Source organism: Chinchilla lanigera, unplaced genomic scaffold (assembly GCF_000276665.1).
Source record: "Chinchilla lanigera isolate Chin_1 unplaced genomic scaffold, ChiLan1.0 scaffold00167, whole genome shotgun sequence".
NCBI classification, from domain to species: domain Eukaryota; kingdom Metazoa; phylum Chordata; class Mammalia; order Rodentia; family Chinchillidae; genus Chinchilla; species Chinchilla lanigera.
The window spans coordinates 1,222,899-1,247,396 of record NW_004955568.1 but is presented as its reverse complement, the minus strand read 5'-3'; the positions used below and the strand labels follow the sequence as shown (position 1 = coordinate 1,247,396).

General features: G+C 37.8%; 1 protein-coding gene across 2 annotated transcripts; it reads right to left on the bottom strand.

Annotated features, from left to right (window-relative positions):
* Nucleotides 1–44: 44 nt before the first annotated feature.
* Nucleotides 45–22,261, bottom strand: Fmo5 (flavin containing monooxygenase 5). 2 transcript variants are annotated; one of them, XM_005413473.2, is made up of 9 exons: nucleotides 22,202–22,261; nucleotides 21,513–21,690; nucleotides 18,175–18,363; nucleotides 15,947–16,109; nucleotides 14,623–14,765; nucleotides 11,048–11,247; nucleotides 7,847–8,199; nucleotides 5,368–5,440; nucleotides 45–925 (listed from the first exon to the last, which is right to left on the bottom strand). In XM_005413473.2, the coding sequence occupies exons 2-9, from the start codon at nucleotides 21,645–21,647 to the stop codon at nucleotides 580–582; spliced, it is 1,602 nt and encodes a 533-aa protein (XP_005413530.1). In that variant the 5' UTR covers nucleotides 21,648–21,690; nucleotides 22,202–22,261; the 3' UTR covers nucleotides 45–579. The 2 variants fall into 2 exon arrangements, with proteins under 2 accessions (XP_005413530.1, XP_005413529.1); XM_005413472.1 differs by lacking the exon at nucleotides 22,202–22,261 and adding an exon at nucleotides 21,917–22,028.
* Between the last annotated feature and the right edge of the window lie 2,237 nt (nucleotides 22,262–24,498).

Here is a 24,498-nt window from a genome sequence, read left to right as displayed (position 1 = left end):
ATTTACTGGTAGTGCTAAATTATTCAAATGATATCAGTCAGAAGTGGAAAGTACTTTCTTTATTAAGAAAATAAAGACATGTTCCTTAAGGAAAAGGAATAAAAGAAACAAACTGGCCAATTACCAGGTACATTAATGAATAGGAAGTAAAACAAAATGTCTTGGGTATCTATATGTCTTATCTATGTAACCAACATAACCATTGTAAAACCAGTACTGTACTTCTCATAGATTTCAGAAAATGTATATTTAGTTACAGTATTAGAAACAAACAAAATTGAGCTTCTGATAGAAAACCAAGCCTATCAGAACAAGAGTTACATAGTAATTTCTTATAGATGCTAATTTAGGGTCACCATCATAATATTTGATAACAAGATGAAAAAGTGATTAAGAGAGGAATGGAAATGAGTCCATTCAAATAAACCTGGAATTTCACTGTAGGAAAAAGATTGATTCTTTTGAAAGATAAAGACTTTGGGGCAATATGAAGGTGAGAGTTATTGAATTTTGTCAGGTTCTAAAGCCATCTCTAGATCAAGCTTCCCAGTGAAATTCAGGACATTGACAATGGGACAACTAAAGATAAGCCATAATTATAGCAAAGAAAACAACAGCTAGCATAAACCGACCAATTGTCACTGTTGAAGCCATGGAATTGCTCTTTTCGGTTACTCTTGTCTTCAGAGGCTTCCTAATCCGATCTTCAGTGGTTAAGATAGTTTTCCGAGCCCCATCCCACTTTCCAGGGCCCTGTAGACGATACTGGACTGGAGTACAAGGTCCAAAGAATAACTTTAAGGCCAGCTTGGGATCAGTGAGGGCCAGAGACAGTAGATTGGGCCTGGCTCCCACCAAATCAGCAAGCTCTTCCATTGTTGCCACATAGTCTCCCTGAATAGTATGGCGTGGGCTGTCCACATACCTGAAGTAAAGAAAACAGAAGCTATGACTTATCAACAATTCAATCAACCAGTCATCCATCAATCAGTGCTTTCTGAGTGCCTGCTGTTGGCTTGATATTGGGCTAGGCGTTGTGGAAAGTGGTAAAGAAAGATAAGACATTGTCACCATCTTTAGATTTTCTGATTGGGGAGACAAGACTGATACACATAAAGCAAAGAAGGCTTTTGTGGTTTTTGACTGCTAAATAGAAATGCAGAGAGAAAATAGTTAAAAGAGGGATATCGGTGCTTGCTTTGGCAGCACATATACTAAAAGAGAGATATCATATTAGGTCCTTGAAGGATATGAAAGTTACAGATGAGATGAGCCACAGAGAGAAAGAATAATGTGGGAGTGGCACCTAATATATGCATGGAATGTTTGTGGGCATGGTCTATAGTAGTGGAAAATAAGAATGTAAGTAGAGGCAGGCATAGCCCATGCAGATTCAGATCACTCTGATTTTTGGAAAAGAAAACTCACCACAGAAATTCTCAAGCATAGGATTTATTATTATATGAGGGCAATGATGGTGGGTTCTACATGGCAGTATTACAGGCAGCTAAATTAGAAATTAATATTCAGTCAGAGGGATTGGGCTCTCAAGGAAGTCAGTAAATACTAAAGATATCAAAATTGTGGCTGGAGATGTATCTAAAGAAGGCCAGGCCTCAAGATAAAGATGCAATGGGCAGGGCTTCATGCCTCCTAAGGGAGAAACAATAAACTGAGGTTATACTGTAATTAGCACTACCTGGTGCAGTAAGTCCAGCTAGGCACCAGTTACCCAAGTGGGTGACCAGAGTATCTGGACCTATCCCTTCCCTAAAGTGCCTTTGTTCTTTGTATATACCTTTGCTACGTGCTTCATTTCCCTATTGGATCAGTATTAACTAAGCACGTATATTCATAACCACTTAACAGTTTACCCCCAATGTCACTCACATAATGCATTTGTTTATGTACTGACTATCCCAAGTGTTACTCAAGCAGGAGTCATTTCAACCGGTCAGTTCTTGTTTGCATGAGATACACTCATACATCTGTTTATTTGTTTTATATTGATGATTCTTTCATTTTTTAAATTTAGAATATTGTATTTGCCTTTGATGTTTGTTTCTAGTGAAATCTAGTAAGTTCTGGGTATTTTCTTTTACTAACTTATGTTTATTTTATTTGTAAAAACTAACCTATAATTTTGTGCTATACTCTATAAAAACTTTTATTGTAAGTATATTAAATGTAATTGCTGTACTACTCCAGAAGTCAGTGATATTCTTTTATAATATAAAACAGATGCATTTAAGATACTGAGAATGAATAGGAAGGAAGTGCCAAATGTCTGCAAAAGAAAAACTGAAAAGGGGAGAGAGGAAAGCATAGTAGAGAGGAAAAAGTCTATGTTATGAAGTGGAAAGACAAAAAGGACATCTCCTTATTGTCAACTATACATAATTCAGAAATGACAGAGCTTGAAAGAAGAAATGAAACTCAAAAAAAATCCAGTAGTGGTCAATGATTATAATAATTCTATGGGTGGTGTTGACAAAGTTGACCAACATCTAGTAAGCTATCCTATAATCAAAAAACAAAGAAAAATATTATTATAAAATATTTATGCACTTTCTGGACCAAATAATATGGAACTCATGTGTTATTTATTCAAAACAGGGGGTTCAAAAAGTCATTTACAATTTAGATTAGGTATAATAGACCAAATAATTAAAATATACGAGATAGCAAAATGCTAACCAGGATGTCCCTCATTGATGTCTTCACCATTACATTTAGTGGGTAGACATTTTATTGAAATTATATCACCCACAAACAAAAAGGAAAGGCAACATGACAGGGTAAGTGTGCTGTGCAAACAAAGACAATAATGCAAAAAGAATTCAGAAAGAGACTGGATACTACTATCCAGATTGTAACACTGCATTGTGTATTGAATATTTTAAAAAATAAAAAAAATTGTTGAATAAATTTGATAAAACTGCCATTTTTATATTTCTTATTATAAAAATTAATGAGAAAACATGCAATCATTGGTCATTTTGTATTTAAATAATTGGACTGGTAAGTGGATAATCCTATAGGTTGATTATAGTTTGGCCCACATTATACTCACATTGTGACTTAGTGAGACAAGTGGCCCCTTACAAAGGGTCTTGGTGGCAGCCCACTTTGGGGACTCCTTTTATCTCTCAGTAAACCTTTCCCTGCTCTTAACCTTCATTGTCTCTTAAAATTCATTCTTCAGTATTCAAGGGACAAAAACTCAGCACATCTGAGATCTAGCAGGTTGGGAGTTACATTTCTTCTATATCAGCAGGGCTTCCCAGGGCCACTGTTAATTTGGAATCCTCAAAGGATAAGGGAGGGTGGCTTATCAACAAGAAGTGGCCCTCCAGATGCACTGATTATACCAAGTACAGACTTGAAGAGCTAAAAAGCCTTCTAGAGGAAAAATGAGATTAACAGTGAAATATGTGAAAGAAGTCAGATTTGCAGAGATAATGAGAGGCTTTCACTTTTTACTTTCTACCTTGAAAATAAAAGAACAGTGGCACAGAAAGGAAGTTAAGAAAAATGTCAAGTTGAGATAGTTGACACTAAAAAAACAGAGAGAAATTAGAAGGGGCTAGGGATACAGCTTAGCGGCACAGCACCTGCCTAGCAAGTGCAAGGTCCTGAGTTCAATTCCAGGTACCAAAAAAAAAAAGTTGACATGGAAGAATCCAAAAACAAGGACAGGAAAACATGATGGAAAATAAGTCTGTGGTAAAACTGGTAAGATAAACTTCCAGAGGAACTGATAGAGGACTGAAATGGGACTAAAGTTTAGAAGAAAAGATGAGACAAGAATGAATTCAAGAGCTTTCATTTCTGGAGATTATTTAGCTCAAGGGTTTGTAGAGTTGCATTTATTTTTCCTAAAGTAGTAGGTCAGGAGCTGTAGTATTTGAAGGTTTCACAAAACGTTCACTAACTACTGTCTTGAAGGGTTGACAGGAGGATTGAATAAACTTCATGCATATTAAATGCTGAATATGTGTGTCAGCTCTCAATAATGATAAAATTCTATCCTTGGGAACTACTCACAGAAGGGGGTTAGAAAAAAATAAGTCAAATGAAAGAGAACAGGGGAATTGAAATAAGATGATTTAGTGCCAGAAAAGACGGGAAAGAAAGCATTCAAATAAGAAATAACTCCAAGAAGGGAGGAATGCCAACCTCAGTAGTGAGACGAGCATGTGGATGATCTTCCAGACAGCAGTTTCAGAAGTAAGAAGGGGAGTTACAATGCAGGGGCTCAGGGAGACGTAGAGTTAAACTTGAGAGCAGAGGATAAAGAAACTGTGCTATAACAGTGGGGTTTTTTTTTTGTTTGTTTCATTTTGCTTGTTTGTTTTTTGAGACAAGGCCTTACTATGTAGTTCAGGTTGGCCTTGAACTCCTGTGTAGCGCAGGCTAGCCTCAAACTTGTGGTAATCCTTCTGCATTAGCTTACAGGTGTGTGTCATCAAACCAACCACTGTAGAAGTTTGACAGTGAAATGAAGGAAGAAAATAGGAGAACATCTGATCAGGGTAGTTAAATAAAACTTTCTCTTCCCCTAAGGTAGGGTAGAATTATGCTAATATGTATAATCAATTGAACAAAATCACCTCTTTCAGCCCAGAAAGTGGACTTCCACTTTGTCCAAATAAAAACCACCCAGAGACTGAGCTCAGGTTCTGAAATTCAGATTACTAAACTAATGTGTTCATCAAAGCACTAAGTGGCTTGCTGATTCTACCATCTTCCCAAATCATATGACTTTTTCACACCTAGAGCCACTGTGACCTGAGTTCTTTCACCTGAAGACAGCCAGTAAAGTGGTCACTGCAGGTTTGTAAATCTACTTATAGTTTTGAAATTCAACCGTATGTACCTCTCTGTCACTTATTTATTGTTACTTTTCCATATGCTGGTGGCTCTACTAGTACTTGAAATGATCTTCCCCCAAATAATATACCTGATTTTCTCTTTTTCTTTCCATGTATTCTTTTCCCTACTCGACTTTTCTTTTATACCCTAAACATAGGGTTTTCTCTCTCCTATTGAACCCACTGAACTACATACCAAGCCATTTTAATTTTTTATCTTGAGACAGGGTCTTGCCATGTTGCTAAATTGTCCATACTTTTGATCCTCCTCCATCAGCCTTTCAAAGTGCTGATATTAACCTCTTCTCCATCCGTATCAAATGACAGGTAGCATTTCTCCATACTTTTGTTACAAGCAGTTATTCCCTATTCCCTCAAGATATACTCTAAGTCCTTAAAGTCTCAAGAAAGAACAATATGGAGTATAGTATTGCTCTTATTAAGATGTAAGTAGAAAAAAATCACCATATGTATACCCAAGGGAATTTCTTACCTTTTTGCTATTTCTTCTTGAGCCTTAGTTATTTCTGCCATCATTTCATTTTCTGAAGGCAATGTTTTTATCCCTAAAGAGAAAAATTAAACATTTAAGTGTAAAATTAACTGAGTAGAAACATTAATCCTATTAGCAGTAATTATGCTATGGAGAATTAAAAGAAGTACAGGATAATTTTCTATACTCAGATTGTAATTCACTTGATCACTTTTTCCTATCAACATCAAAATGTAATGATACAAAATAAACATCCCTATTCTAAAAATCAGAAACCTAAAATGTTCCAAAATACAAAAGTCTAAGATGTCACAGATAGAAAATTTCACCCCTGATCTCATCTCATGTAACAAGTCACAGTCAAAACACAAGTGCACTAAAACTATTGTAAAAATTACCTTCTGGTGCTATAAATGTAGATATATATGAAGAAATAAATTAATTTTACCTATCCCCAAGATATTTCATTATGTATATGCACCTATTCAAAATCTGAAAATAATCTTAAGTCCAAAGTTTCTGGTCCCATGCACTTCAATTGAGAAATAGTCATCTGTGCCAACATGTATAGCTTACTCTATTCTTCTTTGTCTTTGGAAAATGTTTTTATTCTATTCTGTCTTCCAATCAATACTCTCTTCCTCCCTTACATAATCTTTCAGATGGCAAGTGAAATGTGGACATGAACAAAGGATAAATGGCCTTAAAAGTACAGGAAAAATGAGGCACAATATAAGCAGAAGAAAGGGAGAGACAGGCATACCTACATTGGTATTATTAATAACAAAGAGATGGTTTTCTATTAATAACAAAAAGGTGTTTTTTGGTGTTTTGTTTTGTTTGTGGTACTAAGAATTGAACCTGGGGCCTTTGCACTGAGCTACATCATCAGTACTTTTTTATTTTTTATTTTTTTCTGTCTTTTTTTCAGACAAGGTCTTGCTATGCAGTTCAAGCTGGCCTTGAGCTCACTTTGTAATTCAGGGTACTCTCAAACTCACAAGGAACCTCCTGTCTCAGTCTCCTGAGTGCTGGGATTACAGACACGTGCCACCACACCGGGCATCAGCTCTTTTTCAAATTATCATTTAGAGATAGAGTCTTACTAAGTCATTAAGTTGCCCCATTAGGCTCATACTTGTCCTTCTGCTTCAGCCTACCAGAGTGCTGGAGTTACAGGCATATGCCATCACGCTTGGTCACAAAGAGGTTTTACACCACAGAGAGAAGGCAATAAAGATAAACTATCATACTGAGTGCTAAAGTCCTGTTGAAGATAAACTTTACCCTTTAAACTCTTACTTGATAAGAGTGGGAGTAGGCCAAGGGCCATATACCAGGTAATGACAGATAAATTTAAGCAATGACATACAGTTCCAATAGTAGGAATTTAATATCAAGGACACAACTAGACATTTAAACTGATATAAACAACTTTAGCTCAATTATCCTTATGACCAGATATGTAGGTACTATATTACACAGAAAATTTTAACCATGTCTGACCATAAAGTCTTCTGAAACATAGGATTTCAGAGTGGGAATATGCCTCCCTAATACAATCCTTATCTCTGAAATATTCATATCAAGTGGTTATCTCATTCTTCCTTAAACATCTCTGGTCATGAGGATCTCATTACTTTCTAAGGAGTCAGCAATATGTTTGGCCGCCCTATTCGCTGGAACATTATTCTTTGTATTGACCCCCAAATCAACTTCTATGCAACTTGTACCATTGGATCTCACTCTGTCTTCCAGAGTCAAAGGGTTTAATTTTTAACACTTGACAGGCCTTGAAACATGTGAAAACAACTGTCAAAACCCCATTAAATGTTCTCAATATCAAGCTATACAGCACACATTCCCTGTATAACATTCACATTCTTTGCCAGCTTGGTTACCCTTTACTGGGCATGCTCCAGTAACTCTCCTATATGCCCCTCTTAATATTCCAGACCCAGAAATTTAGCACTCAGAAATAGTTTCTTGTGTTTTACCATGTGTTGTTTTAATTTTAGCCATGGAATTATTATTTATATTTATAAATAAATGAAGAGACACAGAAATGCTTCAATTCAGAGTAATCACAAGAAACATATTCTTTTGTTTTGATGCTCAAGAAACACATTTTGAGATTGATTTCCAAATTACTTCTCATAGTTCAACCATAAGTTTTACTTTTATTAGCTAGAAATGTTATGAAAGAGGTCTGTTTCTTTGACTGGGAGAAGCAACTAATTAATAATAAAAAAAAGAAACAACAGAACTGCATAGCTTATATAGTCAAAGATATGTACAATATTCTACAGTTCAGTTCCCTCTTAATCCATTAACTATGTTCTTGCAGTGTTCCCTTGTTCTCTAGTACTAACTTTGTGTTAAGCCCAATAAAGGATTATGGGTACTACAGTATATCTGGCTCTTTAAAAGAAATTACATAAACATATTACTTAAGTAATGAATTTGTATAGTCACTTACCTTTAAATACTTGAGTAGCCCAGCGTCCCTGGAGCTCTGCAATGGGCATAATTGCTCCCAAAGGCTGTATCAAGCCTATGATTGCAAGAGTTGGCCTTTCCAGGTTAGGTGGGAAGACCTTTTTGTACAGTGATACTTTGTTTTTCACCACTTTGACAGAATCTTCCAGAAAAGGAAAGGAAAAACTATAGCCTGTGGCAAAGATAACAGCATCAATGTCATCTTCCCTGGAGCCATCCTCAAATATGGCAGCTGTCTCTGTGAATTCCTTCACATTTCCTTTCACCTTCACTAAGCCAGCCATTATACGATTTGGCAGGTCATCATTTACTGTTGGGTGCTGGCTCAGTGCTCTGTGAGTGATGATAAAGATGAGAAGGAAAAATGAGAATGACCAAAAGAAAGAGGGATGGAGGGCAGGGAGCGGGGAGAAATTAAGTAACATGTAAGTAAAATTAACATGTAAGTAAAATTCTGCTTGGTGGAGATGGTTAAACAGTATGCCCTCATCTATCCGTAAAATTTTGGAAAGGTCTACTTTATACCAGCTTGGCACAGATCAGGATCTCAGGGAGAGTTTGGATTTTAGGTGGCATACAAAGGGAGAATATTGGAGAAGTGGAAGCAGAAGAGTCTTATTTAAGGGAGTGAGAATGTGGTTTCTCAAGTAATGTTTCTCAAAGTAATGTTCTTTGGGATGATAAGGCCATATGCCAAACTATGTGATAAACTACATATGTAGAGCAATTTATAGTTTAAAAATGTCTTTTCTTTTTTGACACAGGATCTCATTATATAGTTCTGGTTGGCCTTGAACTCACTATTGTAGCCTATGCTAGCCTTGAACTTGAGTCAATTCTCCTGCCTTAGCCTACTGAGTGCTGGATTATAGGTATGCACCACCACACATGGTTTGCCTCAGACTTTTTGGGTTTCATACATGATCAACATGGAAGTGTATTCAATCACTCTTCCACTTTTGCCTTATAGTTTAGATATACCAGACTATGTTTAGGTCTGAGGGCATAATGATATATCCCAAACATATATCCCAGTCTTATTTGTTTGGATATCTGTTGTTATTCAACAAAATTTCAATTTAATTTGCCACCAGGAAAGATATATGCATGTTAAAGTAATTAGTTGAGAGGTCATTTGGGAAAACAGTATCCAGTTATTTGAAGGAGAAAAAAAATCTTTCTAATTGAGACACTTGGTAAGTACAATGATTTTACGCATGATCAAATTTAGCATCATTAATATGAGATAAATTGACATTATACAATTCCTGATGTGATCCACCAAAAATATACATCACTTATGTAGTGTATGTGTCCAAAATGTTGAACGTGAATATAATAAAGGCAAAAGCATCCATGTCAAAATTTAGAGACATTCTATTAAGCAATGCCTTTGATTCTTAAGAAAAAGGTTCATGTTAAAAGATAGAATGGAGAATTGTTATTTAAGATTAAGAGAGATTAAAAAGACATGATAACTAAGTGGCATAGTATGATTTATACCTTCCAGGATCCTGGATTTGGAAAAGAAAAAAATAAGCTACAAAGAATATTATTGGGCCAGCTGTAGAAATTTGAGAATGTCAATATTTTGTAACATTTTTTTCTCAGCATTAAATTTTCCAAGTGTGATCATTGGACTACAGAAAAAGGAGAATGCCCTTTTTCTTAGGTGATGTATACTGAAGTATTTAGGGTCATATGTCTTAGGGACTACAACTTTCTCTGAAAAGGTTTAGAAAAAGGTATGTCCTTAGGTAAGTATGAATGCTATTTATATGTGGACCTGTCTATATTCTCAAAAGGGGAGAGAGAAAAATCAAGTAGAGAAAATTGTTATAATAGATGAACTCTGATAAAAGGTATAAGGTTGTTCATTGTATTTGCTATTGTGCAATTTTTCCATTGATCTGAACATTTTCAGAAATAAAAAGTTGGACAAAATAATTCAACCTCAAGAAATGCTTTTATGATTGTTATGGTTTGTGTCTGAGTGTCCCCCCAAAGCCTCATGCAGTCATGGGGCAGGCTTTTAGAGTTTGACTGATTATGGGTGTGAGAGCTGCATCTGCCCTGGGGTGATAGTTTCATATGTAAGGAAGAGGAAGAGGCTGCTTGGGGCCATTCCTCCCTTTTAGTGCTTGTTGCTTTGACTGTGTTCTGCCGCCATGAGCTGTAGCCCTCTGCCATGTGCCACTCTGCCTTGTAACCTGCCAAGTATGGACTGAAACCTCCACAAACTGTAAGCGAAATAAACTTTTCCTTCCTTAATTTTGGGCACCAGGTATTTTGTCCCAGCAACAAGAGACACGTAACCAAGACAATGATCTACCTCCCTAGCAGTGTGAGGACTCCATCCTTTATAATCTCGGTGTATTCTATGTATCTTTATCATATTCTGTTGTCTTTCTTCTTGTTAGTATAGCTAAGGTTTTGGAATCTGCCGTTTACTATTTGTTGGGCAAATTAGTTTCGCTAAATCACAATATTTCGTCTATAAAATGGACATAAAAGTTGTACCAATATAGAGGGCTATTGTAAGGAGTAAATGGGATTTTGCATATAACTCCTCTAGCACTATGACTGTCTTATAGAATATTGTCAAAAAGGTAAGGTATTGTTATTACTGTGGTACTACTATAATGCCTCTTCTCACTGTATTTCATGCCCAGGATAAATGCCTGGCTTACAACAGGTGCCCAGTATTTATTGGATGAAAGAATGAAAGAATGAATGAGGCACTGCCCTCTACAACCATTTTGTTGTAGGTATCATATAAAAAAAACCTGATACCTGGGGGAATGAGAAAATGGTTAATGCCAAGGGGAACGATAGACTGAAAACATACAGATCAGGAGAGCTTGGTCTTCTGTGTCTGAGAAGGTAGAAATGTTTTGTTTTGTTTTCTGAGACAGGGTCTCACTATGTAATTCAGACTAACTTTGAAGTCACAATGTAGCCAGGCTGGCCTTGAACTCACAGCAATCCTCTTGCCTCAGTCTCCCTAATGCTGGGACTACAGGTGTGCACCACTACGCCCAGTGAAGGTAGAAATCTTAAGCCATTTAGATGCTATGAGTTTTCTTCTCTATAGGTAGAGGTAGTTGTACTATCAGACTGTGTTAACAGTTATTCTTCTGTTTTGAGCATTAGTAACCCCACTCTTGTCCTGAGAACATACCTGTGTTTAGGTTTCAGGCCAAACATCTCATGGTCAAATCTTTCATTCATTTGTTTTTCCAGGTATGCATTTGATAACGATTGGCCACACACTTTTGACAATAAATATGCAAACCGAGAAGAAAACAATACATCGAAGGGATATCCATGGCTTCCTACACGATTCAGGATCCAAGCCCCTCTTCTGGTACTGAGGAATACCTGAGGCATGGGAAACATTGTTTGCTTTTGTCACTTTGGCTTATAATAGTGCTTCAAAATCACCTCCACTTGCTTTAAGATTAAGCTCAAACTCATTAGTCTGGCTTTCTAATCCTGTACAAACTTTTTAAAGAAAATCACTCAAATTTTCCTTCCTGAATTTTAACCTTACAATTAAATTGGCATATTCATTGTGCAAAAATATATCATGCTGTGATACACCACTGCATTTCTGTTTAATGCCATTATGCCTGAACTGCCCTCTCTCCTCTCAAGTCTCTTGAGCCTATTAATTTTTAGAATCTATATAAAACCTGTCTTCTCCATGAGGATACCACTGACTATTCAGACTGATAATTTTCTTTCCATCCTCTGAACTTCTTTAGCACTTACCACTTATAGAACTCATTAAAAATCATGGAATGATAGGGGCTGGGGATTTAGCTCAGCGGCAAAAGCGCCTGCCTGGCAAGCGCAAGGTCGTGAGTTTGGTTCCCGGTACCGGAGAAAAACCAAAAACAAAAACAAAAAAACAAATAAACAAAAATCATGGAATGGTATAGTTGAAAGCAAGTGAACATTATTTAATCCAAAATCTTCCATCCTTTTACCATCAACATTGCATTTATTATCAAAAAACCCTCTTGTTAATCATTTATATTGATGTGAAACTTTCTGTGCTCTTAATTTCTGTCCCTGCAAATGTGTTTTCTCCAGAGTGGGAAGTATAAACTGCATATTGTTTAGTCTCCCTGGCATATCTCCATTACTTCCATTTACTGAGATTTGTGGCCTGTAAGTCACTGCGGTAGGTCCTTTATTCATTCTTATTTAACCAACACAACCTCTTAAGGAAGTCACTTTTAGCCCTATTTTATGGATGACGAGCATGGAGAAGATGAGTCATATACCTAATAAGGAGTACAGCTGAATTTTCAACTATGTCTCACTGACTCTAGAATCTTTGCTTAAGAAATATTATACTGACTATCTAATGGAAAAAATTAAAGTTAATAGTATTAGTGTAGGAAACTGAGTTGCTGGCTAAAGTTCATGCTCAGAACTGATTAAAATTTGCTATTCAGTTACTTGGCAAAAGTATCATTTTTTTCGACAATGTGCAACATTCTGGAGGTGGTTTCCCAGAGCTGTAAGGTGTATAAGCATATTGGTTTATGCTTGTGTCTAGCGGTCATGCACAAAGATGTCCCTCTACAGAGGGATAATCCTTTACTTCTCACATATTGCTTGCTGATGGCAACTTTAAGCCCTATCATAACTGTTTTTAATGTCACAGTTGAAAGAATATACATGGTCTTAGTAATCAAACAGGTTTATGTATAGGCCATATAACTTTTGATAAGTAAATGCTCAGAGTCTTAATGAATTCCCCATTTATAAAATAGTAATGATAATATATATACCACAAGACGGTTATAAGCAACGCTTTGTAAAAGATACGGACATGGTAAACTATGCTTTATGACTAAGCTAGGTCACATTTTTTACTTCAGTTTTCCATCTATACCTTGTTTTAAGTAAACAATATATTCCCAAATACGGTTTCATAAGAAAAAAGTGTAAGGGAAGTTTATGAAATTAACTTTGTGAGAAAGGGATATTTTCTCTTGATAAGAATTATACCAAAACTTTCTTGATACACTGAAATTTGTTAGGCCCATTTAAAAGTACTGGTTTACAAACAATCGCCCATAAATGTTTAAAATGTAAAGCAAAAAATTAGAACCCAGCAACTGTGTTTCTTCAGCTGGCATTAGTGGTGTTACGATGTGGTCCCTGCTATGCAGATAAGTTTTGCTGTGCATTTTCCAGGGCTTTCTCGCAGCCACAGCTGCCTCATTTCCACCTACTCTGAATGCTTTGCTCCTGGGAAAGCACAATTCCCCAGTGCAGCTAAGGCCCAGCCCCCTTAGATCTGACCATTTACAGGTCAATGATATTAGAGAAAGCTCTGGCATGGGTCTTGACTTCATATTTTTCACATTCTTCTGCTGTAACAGCCACACACACATTTTTACTCTTTCTTATTTACATAATTACTTTCTAATAAATATTTATGAAATTAATTAACAGAGTAACATATGAAATCATTTTTGTGCTTATAGATAGAAATAAATACTGAGAATAAGCGTTATTGGTACAAAACTGCTAGGGAAGTGTCATTTAACAAAATTGTGAGCTGGGTGTGGTGGCGCATGCCTGTAATCCCAGCACTCCAGAGGCTGAGGCAAGAGGATCGTTGTGAGTTTGAGACCAGCCTGGGCTACAAAGTGAGCTCAAGGCCAGCCTGAACTGCAGAGTGAGACCCTGTCTCAAAAAAAGACAAAAAAAAAGACAAAAAACAAAACAAAACAAGTTGTGGCTTTAAGCTTCTATTTAAAAAATAATAATTTGAAACATATTTGTTGAGAAGCACATCATAATTAAAGTTACTGATGAACAACCAGGCATTTAGCTTTTACCAATGAGGTTATTATTAAGTGAAGATACAACAAAATATAATGACATATCTTTTTTTCTAGGAGTTTACAATGAAGACACTTCCCAGCTCACAGTCTGTGATACAAGCCAGATGTGGTGGTCCACACCTATAATCCCAGCACTCAGGAGGCTGAGGCAGGAGGATCACCATGGGTTTGAAGCCAGCTTGGACTACACAGTGAGTTTAAGAACAGCCTGAACTACATAGTGAGACCTTGTCTCAAAAAAACTAAATGAATGAATGAATGAATGATCTATGATATGGAAACCAAACCCAGCAAACCAAAAAACCAAGGAGATACAAACTGCTTTAGCATTGGGATCATTCTGTGTTACCTAACTATATGCAAAGTTTGGTGTGAAATGCTTATATGTGTCAAAACATGGATCCTGTTTATACTGATAGCCACGTTGTCTTTGGAAAGATTAGAGAGCTTCTTTTTCAGTTTAGGAAGTGAAAAGGAAAATTCATCCATCATCTTATGAGTGAAAAGTTTTCAATGACCACAGTGTGCTTTCCTTTACATAAGAACATGCCACTTCTGTTGGCCAACAGAAGATCCATACTGAATGCTATGTCTTAACAATCTCTCCCAGCAATTACTTGCTTTTCATTAAAGCCAGAGGTTAACTAGGATCGTGAGTACTGTCTGCAGCCATGAGCTAATTCCTTAGCATGGGGCCAACTGAATGATAGAACTCTTACTGGTGCTTATGGCTCTTCCATTAGCAGTGCTTATGCTCGAAAATAATGAAACTATGCCTTGCATCACTGATGGGCTATGTGCAGGTCTTCACACTCTATTTTGGGCCTACTTCCTTCATGACATTAAAGCTAGAGTGAAGCAAAGTAAGTCACTTATTGATTCAAACCTGTTTGGCTGTGTGGCTAATCTCTACAGCCAGATCCCCTCCAGAATTCCCAATGCCAATTATAACAACTCTCTTTCCAGTGAATACATCTGGGTACTTATAGTCTCGACTATGGAAGTACTGTCCTTTGAATTTTTCAATTCCTGCAAGAGAAGAGAAAACAATTATTGGGTGATGGCTTATATGATGGATTTCATTTATCAAGTCACTTGCTTTCTGGTTTTACTTTTTGCACTTTAGAATTTAAGCATTCTCCACATGTTCTTCTTTTATTCATCTATTCTCTTCTTTCTTGGAACATTTTTGCTAATTTTTTTGCCTCATAGTCTCAGAATATGACTTTATGATTCCCTTATCATAAGTAGTTTTTGGATTTGCTGATTCATAACTATTCCTATTTCAATTAGGATATATATACATATATTTGCATATTCCCAAGTTTATATAGAATACACTTTTTGAAAAATGAAAATTTAAGCTAAAGACTGAAATTAAATTCTTCAGGCTTTCATTTCATCCCTAGAAACTCAGTATTTCTGCTTTTTCAATTGCTGAAAAATTCCTCATCTGAACTAATGCTCAGCAAGAACTCCACATTTTTTCCTTTGATCTTTAGGAAAATTAGAGTAACTATGACACTAAATACAGTCATATGTCATTTGAAGGGACTACATATATTCTAAGAAAGATGTCATAAATTGATTTTACTGATGTGCATACATTATAGATGTAATTATACAAAATTCGATGGCATCAAGAGATACAGTAAACATGACTGTTCTGGTGTAACATGGTATAGTGTTTTACAATAAATTAGACGGAGAATACTCTAAATTAATGATAAAAAGTATAGTAAGTAGACCAGTAACATAATTGCTTATTATCAGTTTTGCATACTGTACATAATTCTATGTGTTCTAGTTTTATGCACTGACAGTGCAGGTTTATATATACCAGCATCACCACAAACACTTGAGTACTGTTTCTTGTGCTCTGGTGCTACAACAGCAGTGACATCACTGGGCAGTGGGAATTTTTCAGGCACATTATAATCTTATGGAGCTCATTGTATATGCAGTCCACATTGACTAAAATGTGCCACGTCTGTAGATGAAGCTCTAACTTTCCTTTAATTTCTGAATGACATTGTCTCTATTTAAAAGTGGCAATAATACAAGTTATTCTGACATCTTTAGAGGAGCAAGCATAACTAGGACAAGCTTTCATCCCAAGGTAAGAATCACTCAGACAACAACCCTCTTATTCCTCAGGGACCAGGTCACAGGCATGGTTCAAGTGTCTTTTACACTGGTAGGTTTCTCACCAGGAAAGCTTTCCAAAGGTAGGTGAGCATTGGTGTGATGGCCGGTGCAAACCATGACTGCATCAAAAATATCCACCTTCATTTTCCCTTCATGCTCAGTGACCACCTCCCACTGGCCTGATGCAGAGAAATCAGGCTGCTTCTTCACACTGCACACAGTGGTCTGAAAGGAAGAGTGACAGTCACAGGGGACAGTAACTACAGCTCATACAGTAGGCATCTTCCCTGACGTGACTCCCTGCAGAACCTTAATCCACGGGCTAATACATAGGCACCATCGTATCACAGGGCTCATGCAGGGATATTTGGGTTTTAGACTCCACAAAGAACTGTTTTGCTTGGCAGCTGTGGTCTGAGTGAGAAAATGTCTATGAGGCAGACTAAGTAAAATAGAGTTGGAAAACTAATGTTCTCTCCTCTGCTTCTAGAAAAGTGCAAATTGCTAGATCTCTTGGACAATGTACAAAGGCACTGCAATACCTAAATGAGGCCTGGATTTCTTCTGTGCTTTGGTGACACTCTGTGCACTAAATGCCTTTTCTTCTCCTGACCTCAGATATAAACAAGCCCCTTGATTTCTTCTTACTACAAGTCCTGTTCTCACTGGTTAACCCTAAATATGTGGCTGAGATATAGGGCTCCTATTCCTGCTACAGTAAGAAAACATCAGTAGTTCTCATTTTATGTAAAGGAATTGCTCTTTGGCTTCCATAAATGCCAATTTCATAAGTAACTATAAAGAAAGAAGCTTGAGATGAGATAGTCAATGATATAAATTTTAGCTTTAAAAAAACAAATGATGAGTGTGGGTTACTCTACTCAGCTTAAAGAGACACCCAGAATATATTTCCATATGGCCTAACAGAGACATCACCTGTACCCTAGCCATCCTGTGCTACTTATAGTTCCTCTCAATTACGTGATTGTACATAGGCAGGTGCTTCTCTTTGGATCACCTTTTTGTTCCTTCTTTACTTAGCAGATGCCTATACACCTTTAAGGCTCAGCTTGGGCATTATCTCCTCCAAAAACCTTCACTGGAGCCTGATGCCTCATGTCCTCAGGGGTTAACCATTCCTCTGAGCTGAAATGTTTAGACCTCTTAGTGCTTACACTCTGCAACCCTACTTTTGTTAATTACATATATAATACATTTTCTTTTGTTTTTCTTTCTTCCTAACTAGGTTGTAAAGTTACTGATTTGGTGGGGGTGGTTCATCTTCCCTGCTTACTACAGTAATTAACTTTTTCAAGAAGTCTTGCTAAAACAAGTGAAGAGAAGCACCACTTGACAATAAATAACTGATTTGGAAGGTGTCATAGTCAAAAGGTAGAAGCTTGGAGCTTCTTTCCCCACTATCATAAGTCTTTGTTCTTTTATTGTCATGATTATAAATTATAGAAAAATCATGGAGACTTTAGAGCAGTGGTGATGAACCTATGGCACATGCATTATTGTGTTTTTATTTTAGAATAAAATTTTATTTTAGGTTTTAACCCTAAAACCTCAGTATTCAAGTTGAATTGTAGTGATGGTACTTTGTGATAAATAAGTGCATTTTGGGTTTCAATTTGGCATTCTGTCTCTAAAAGGTTTGCCATCACTGCTTTACAGCATGAAGAAATCAGGAGTGATCTAATGCAATCATTTTGTTTTTCAAACAAGGAAATTAAGACAGCTTGAGGTTGAGAAACCTATTAGTCTAAGCTCACAAGTTAGTTAGTGGTAGAATAAGGACTCAAATTCAGGATTTTGTTCCCTAATTCAGTATTCTTTCCTCTAGCAAAGTTAGCTTCTTTGCTTCCTCAATAACCTAATAATGACTCCACTGGGTTGTAGTGGTGCTTATATAACATAGTTTATTGGGAAGTGCTTAACAAAGTACAGCTAAGGAATAGTGGACAAGTGGAACTAGAAGGTTTTAAATTCCTATACATATCAGTTCCCTTCATCTATTTCATTACAGTCAAATAGTGTGAAATGAAGGCAATAGAAGCATAGTGGCTTTCTTTATCTACAGCCAAAGTATATAAAAGAGAGACCTTTCCCTGGATGTTTTTCAGGTACAGAGAAAACAGAGAGTAGAATCATTGTGTGTGTGTGTGTGTGTATGTGTGTGTGTGCATATTAAACTAGTCTTTACACTTATGCACTGGTAAATGAAGCCGCATTATTCATCTACCTGGTGAACAACTTCAAGGACAAAGCTATGTATAAAATTCCCTACCTTGAATTGGATATACTTTAGAAGGCCAAATTCTTTGGCATACATCCTGAAATATTCTAGGACATGTGAGTTGTGCATGAAATTAGGATAATGATCTGGGATCGGGTAGTCGCTGAAGCACATCATCTCCTTAGAAGTATTGATGATCACTGATTTGTAGATACTGGCCCTTCCTTCTTCAGGATTTTCCTGTAATATGTATAAAAAAAGCATTTATGGCAACCTGAGAATTATCTTTATAACTTACAAATAAACATAAACATTTGAAAAAGTATCCTAAAAGAAATGCTAATGTGAACAAAAAGCACCCACATACATACACATACACAACCTTCACACCTTCCAGTATTTGTACCCCTTGTAGTCCCTTCCCTTTGAATCTGAGTTATCTTTATTGCAACTGCAATGGCATTGAATGACTTCCAAGTCTAGGTCATATGTAGCCTTGCAGCTTCTCCCTAGATGTGTTAGAAGGCTCACTCTAGTGGAAGCTGTTAGCCATATGAGGTCCAACTACACTGAGAACACTATGAGAAGGCTTACCCTAAGCATATACTGTCTGGGCTAGAGGGATATGCAGCCAGCCCTCAGAATTCTAGTTATCCTGGCCAAAGTTCTAAACATATGAACAAAAAGGCCATATCAAATATGTAGTCTCAGCCATCGCATGATTTGAGTCACATGAGATTCCAAGTGAGGACTGCCGAGCTGAGGGGTAAGTCTCAAGACTCCCATAGACACTCTGACTTTTTTTTTATTTTTGACTTTTTTTTTTTTTTGTACTGGGAATCAAACTCAGGGCCTTGTGTTTGCCAGGCAGGTGCTTGTGCCACTGAGCTATATCCCCGGCCCCAGACACTGTGACATTGCTCTCCAGAAAACATTAACTTAAACTGTCTCCAGTGTAAATTAAATTTAGCTCAGTTTTACCAAAACTGAGTAATAATGATCAGTTAAATGAGTAAAAATGAAGTAAATGAGAACATATGCTAGTGAGACTATAAGTTGGTACAGTGTTTTCAGAGCAAAGCTGCAATGTATATAAAAACCCTTGAGACTTTTGTAGACTTAAAGAGAATTATTTGGCAAACAATAATTTTTGTTAAAGAATGTTAATGTCAGCATTATTCATAATATAAACAGGAAACAAGGCAAATACTCAATAGATTACACTGAAATTTGAGAACCATTACTCTGAGTCCTTACTACCCAGAGTCTGGTTTTCGGGCCAGCAGAAAAGATATTTCTAGAGAGATAGTTCGAAATGCAGAATCTCAGGTTCCAGCCCCAAACTTCCTGAATCAGAAGTCGCATTTTAGCAGAATCCTAAAGTGATTCAGATGCACATGAAAAGTAAGAAGCATTGCGTTAGATGATACTAATCCCAAATTCAGTGTTTTCCTCCCACAGTGAACTTCTTACTTCCGCAAAAACGTGGGGTTGATGTGGTGATCCCATAAAATGCAATATGACCGAAGCCTAGTATTCTATTACACAATGACACAAATGACAGGTTTTCAAATCCATTATAATTTTTAACCTTTGAGTATGGAAAGTCACCCTCACCAATCAGGACTTCACTCGTCCCTTTTCATTACAGAAATACAGGTTTTGGAATACTGGCTATTGCAAAACATTAAATGGCCACAAAAGAGTGTTTGTTCACACTTGGGCTTGTTTTCCTCTCGTGTTTATTGAAGAATTTAGTCTATCTAAATTGATCATTCACATTTCTGTGCCCCATAACACAAGTTCTCATTTTTTTCACTTTCAATAAGATTTTGAGTCTCTTCTCAAATCTCTTTTAAGTTATCCAACCTATTTCAAATTACTTTAACTTGTGATGGTGACTATATCACTGCCCTAATTAAAATGTTAGGTGTTGTTCTATTTCCTACAAATTTCCTGTTTCTCAGTTTAAGACTCAAAAACTTCCATCATGTCTCATATAATATCTTGTACGATACTCCATGTCTCCCCTGTTAGACTGCAAGCTCTTTGAATTGGCTTTGCCTAGAGTATTTAAATTAAAAATAGCATTCAGTAAATGTTTCATAGATATACTTTAAATTATATTGAGAAAAATATGCATAGAAAAAGAAGTACATTTCACATACTACCCAACAAATTAATAAAATACATCAAAATTTATTTCAAATGATTTGAATAAGATATATTTAGCACATCTCAAAACTTCCCTTTGGAAACTGCAATAGTTCTTAATTTTGGCTGCACACTGACTAAAGATTATTGTCTATCCGAGTTTGTATTGTCCCCAAAATGGAGCCACGATGCAAAAGGACTGTACTTAAGTTCAGGTAAAGAATGCCATAAACCCATTTTGAAGTAGTTGGCCAATGCTGTGTTAGTTGTTTTGAAATATGAAATACAATTCTGGCATCTCAGTATCATTCACTATATCAGAAAAGTAAGTGAAAAAATAAGCAAACACATGCCTATTTGGGGATTAATGAAGGCAGGTAGTTGATATACTGTGACATTGAGTAAGCGTAACTATGATTTAAATAGATAATTTTTAAAATTGTTACTAATAAGTTGCAGGGCTGGATGTGCATATTAAAATAATTCCACTTTAAATTTGAGCATACACAAAGATAAGAACACCTTGGTGCAGGTGCCCTCTGCCCTCATAAGACAAAGTACTTTAGACTATTCAATGGAGGTAAAAGTTCAAATCAAATAAGGTGATCATATTTTTACCTAAAGTGAATTGAGATTTATTTGTAATGGAAAAATTAAGATTGAAGATTGAAAATGGGAGACCCCTGGAAGGACTTGTAAGTAGATAATTCTAGTTCATTTATATTAATACAGATCTGGAACAAGCACTCCAATTTTCTAACCCTGGTACATTTCTTTTTTTCTTTTTCTTTTTTTTTTTTTGTCTTTTTGAGACAGAGTCTCCCTATGCAGTTCAGACTAGCCTTGAGCTCACTTTGTAGCCCAGGCTTACCTCAAACTTGCAAGGATCCTCTTGCCTCAGCCTCCTGTGATTTACATTTCTAATATTTGTTATTTTGTTAGCCCATTCATCTCTCTGTTCCTTTACATAAACAATAAAAAACAGAAAACAAGTGAAACCTGTGTTAAATTTTGTCATCAGCAGAAGAAAAGAGAAAGTTGCGTAAAACCCGGGTGGTGGCTGCTGAGGTCAACAGGCTGAGTTCAAGCAGATTTAGTTACCCTCAAGCTCACACTCAAGCTCAGCTCAAGCTCATCATAGTCCCCAAGGCGAGATAAAGGTCTCCTGCACCTGGTTAAGACAAAGGACCTGGTTGCAGGGAAGGCTTCCAGAATTAAGGGACCAGGAGATTTACCTGGTACCTCCAGAGCCCTCCGAGGTCAGCACTCCTTTCAAAGCAGACGGGCTCCAAGCCTTCTTCCAGGCAGCACTTGATGGAGGAGAGCCCGCTCGCTCCTCCTCCAATCACAGCAATCCTTTTCTTGGTCATGGTCTCCAGAGATCTTCACCTGGCTGGGTCTGGAGCACTTGTCCTAAAGAATGACAAAAGACAGAGAGCACACCAGTCACACCTTTCTAGAACATGTTAGCCACGGCACCTAAATGCTGTAAGCGCTGTGACAAGAAGCATTTCGGGATCCGAGGAAACCACATTCCAAGACGGGTGTCCAGTCCTGGAAGAGAACTGCAGCGAGTGGGAAGGGAGCGCGAGCGCCTGGAGACCCAGGGCCAAGAATGCTCTGCACTCTGCCCTAGTACCTGCTCTCACTGTCTTCTCAGGAACTCCCCAGGGATCCTTCTGCAGCGACCTGACTTTTGGCTGCTACCGCAAATACACAAACTCACAAACAACAGCAATAGCCAATGCGGAAGGCTTAGCCCGCCCCACCTCCCGACAGCCAATACCCGCCCACTTCTCCGCGCACAGGTTCTTTCCCTAAACCGAAAGAAAATGTGGGTTCAATCTGCTTGGCAAAAAAATAGTAATAATCAGCATCATCATCAATATCAGTATCAGCGCCTCTTCTCTGCACTTGTACCTACACTCTCTGGAGACAGAATGATCCCCCATCTCCTCCCTCTCCAACTCGGCATTCACTTTTAACTTCCTGCTTTTGCCTTAAAGCGATAAACTTCGGAGGAAGCAAAACTGTCAACTCCCAAGCCGGCGTTGTTGCAGCCTAAAGGGAGAAAACCAACCTTTCCAGGGATCTGTTCAAACAGGTGGCACCGCAGCGCCCTGTTTCACCTTCCTGCTCACTTCAAGACTGGACTTCGGCGCTGCGCTACTATCAAGGATTTACTTTAAAATCCCCATGCGTTGAACTGAGTGCTGGGAAGGAATGGATTATGCTTCCTACTTAGAGAAGTTTACAGTTTAGTGGAGGAGACCAATAGGTACACAGTAATTTCAGTAAAATAAAAGCACTTTTAAAAAGTGATTTCTCAGTCACATGAATGAGTGGTTCAAAACACAAAATATCCACTTACAAAATGGAACTTAAAATTCTCAAATATGAAATCATGTAGAACTGTTAATGAAACATATAGGAGTTCATGCTCTGGGCCCCTCCAGCCCAGATTTGACTGGTGTAAGGGATTGTAGGGGTCATGGGTTGTGATTGATGCTGTGGATTCTTGTTCACCTCCTGTCACTCTGAGTCAGGTTTAATCAAGGTGGTTCAAGGCCAACCAGTGCCATCCCTGGATTTGGACTTATTGGCTACATCCTAAAAGTATTCTTCAGGAGTCAATGGTTATCATTTCTTGAGGGTTTTCCTTGTGTGTTTCAAAAAGTTTAATGGGAATCAACCAGTTGTATTCTCTCAGCAACCGCAGGAGGCACATAATACTATGATTGCTCCCATTTTTGAAGAAAATAGAAGCACAAAGAAACTAAGTAAGCCACTGAAGATGTCACAGCAGATCCATGCAAAGACAAGGGTGCAAAGGAGGTAGTCTCACTTCAGGCCTGGGCTCTCACATGCTGTTCTTGCATAATGTTGCTTTTACTTCATATTTAAGTGCAAGTCCTTGTATCATTTCTCATCTCTCTATTACATTCTTCTTTTTGCCTCACTCCTGCCTTTGTACTTTTACATTTTTGTTGAGTAGCTCTTAGCTGAATTATAGCTTGCCTTATTTCAGACATTTAAAATTGTTTAAACATGGGTCTTTGGTTTGGGGAATCATTTTACTCCACCAGGAAGATTCCAGCTGGATAGATGGCCTAAATCATGTATGCCCAACCTGTGGCCCCCCCGTTTTGCTTTTTAGTTTGTTTTTCCCCTCTTGTAAAAAATGTTGTAACAAAAACACTATTAAAAGGAAGTTTTGTCAGGACGGCAGCGGCGGGGTCCCTGCCGCCACCTCTGCTATTGTAGGCAAGGTCTCCGCGTCACGGTTACGGTCGCCACCACAGGATCCATCGCTGTGCGTGAGCCAGGGCTGCCGTGGGCGACTCTTCAGCTCCCCAAGCGAGGCCTGCAAGAGCGCGAGTGGGGAGGAGCCGAGGAGAGGAAGAGGAGCAGGGGACCGGAGCGGCCTGAGGGAGGCTGGGGGGAGCCAGGAGGCGGAGCTGAGGCCAGAGATGCTGGCGGGGCGGCGCGGTGGTCAGAGCCGGCCCCGGGCCTGGGCGCTGCATCCTCGGGCATCCTCGGCAGAGCCCCCTCAGCCCTGGGGAGAGCGGCGAGCGTCACCAACCTGGCACTTCCTTAAGGTATGAAAATACATCTGGAAAAAAATTTAGAAGAAAGGCAAATGCTATTGCAGCAACAAAAATATGTCGAAATCGAGCCCGTAAATATTTTGTGTGATCAAACCGGAGAAAAATAGTTTTTGAAGAAAAATGGAAAGAGCATGAAGAAAGGGAACACCAAATTAGAGAACAAATACTTCAAAAAAGAAAACAGTTTGAAGAAGTTACTGAAAAATTCCAACGTGCCCATATTCCTCTTTCACAGCAGAGAGCAGCTTTTCACAAGCCACTTCCTCTTAGAAAGCGGCCTTCAAACAAATTCAAGAATCCCACTTGAAATCAGAAGGACACTTTTCCTTTTCCCATAGACCAACAATAAATTGGAGAGCTGTAGATTCCATTTTGACTTGAGTTTGGTGCATGGTGATAGACTTGGGTCTATTTTCAATCTTTGGCAGGTGGCAAGCCAATTTTTCCAGCACCATTTATGAAAGAGGCTATCGTTCCTCCAGGGAGTTTGTTTGGCCCCTTTAACAAAGATTAGGTGGCTGAGTGTGTTTGTGGTTATGTCTGTGTCCTTCAGTCTGTTCCATTGATCTTCCAGTCTGTTTTTTAGCCAGTATCATGTTGATTTTATAACAGT

What these genes read in the sequence shown, in the direction of transcription:
- Fmo5 (XM_005413473.2), bottom strand. Translation starts at nt 21,647, where the DNA reads ATGACCAAGAAAAGGATTGCTGTGATTGGAGGAGGAGCGAGCGGGCTC. An exon ending in GAGGGCTCTGGAGGTACCAG is followed by an intron (nt 18,364 to 21,512) that starts GTAAATCTCCTG and finishes TACATATTACAG; the next exon opens with GAAAATCCTGAAGAAGGAAG. An exon ending in GGCCTGAAACCTAAACACAG is followed by an intron (nt 8,200 to 11,047) that starts GTATGTTCTCAG and finishes CATCACTCACAG; the next exon opens with AGCACTGAGCCAGCACCCAA.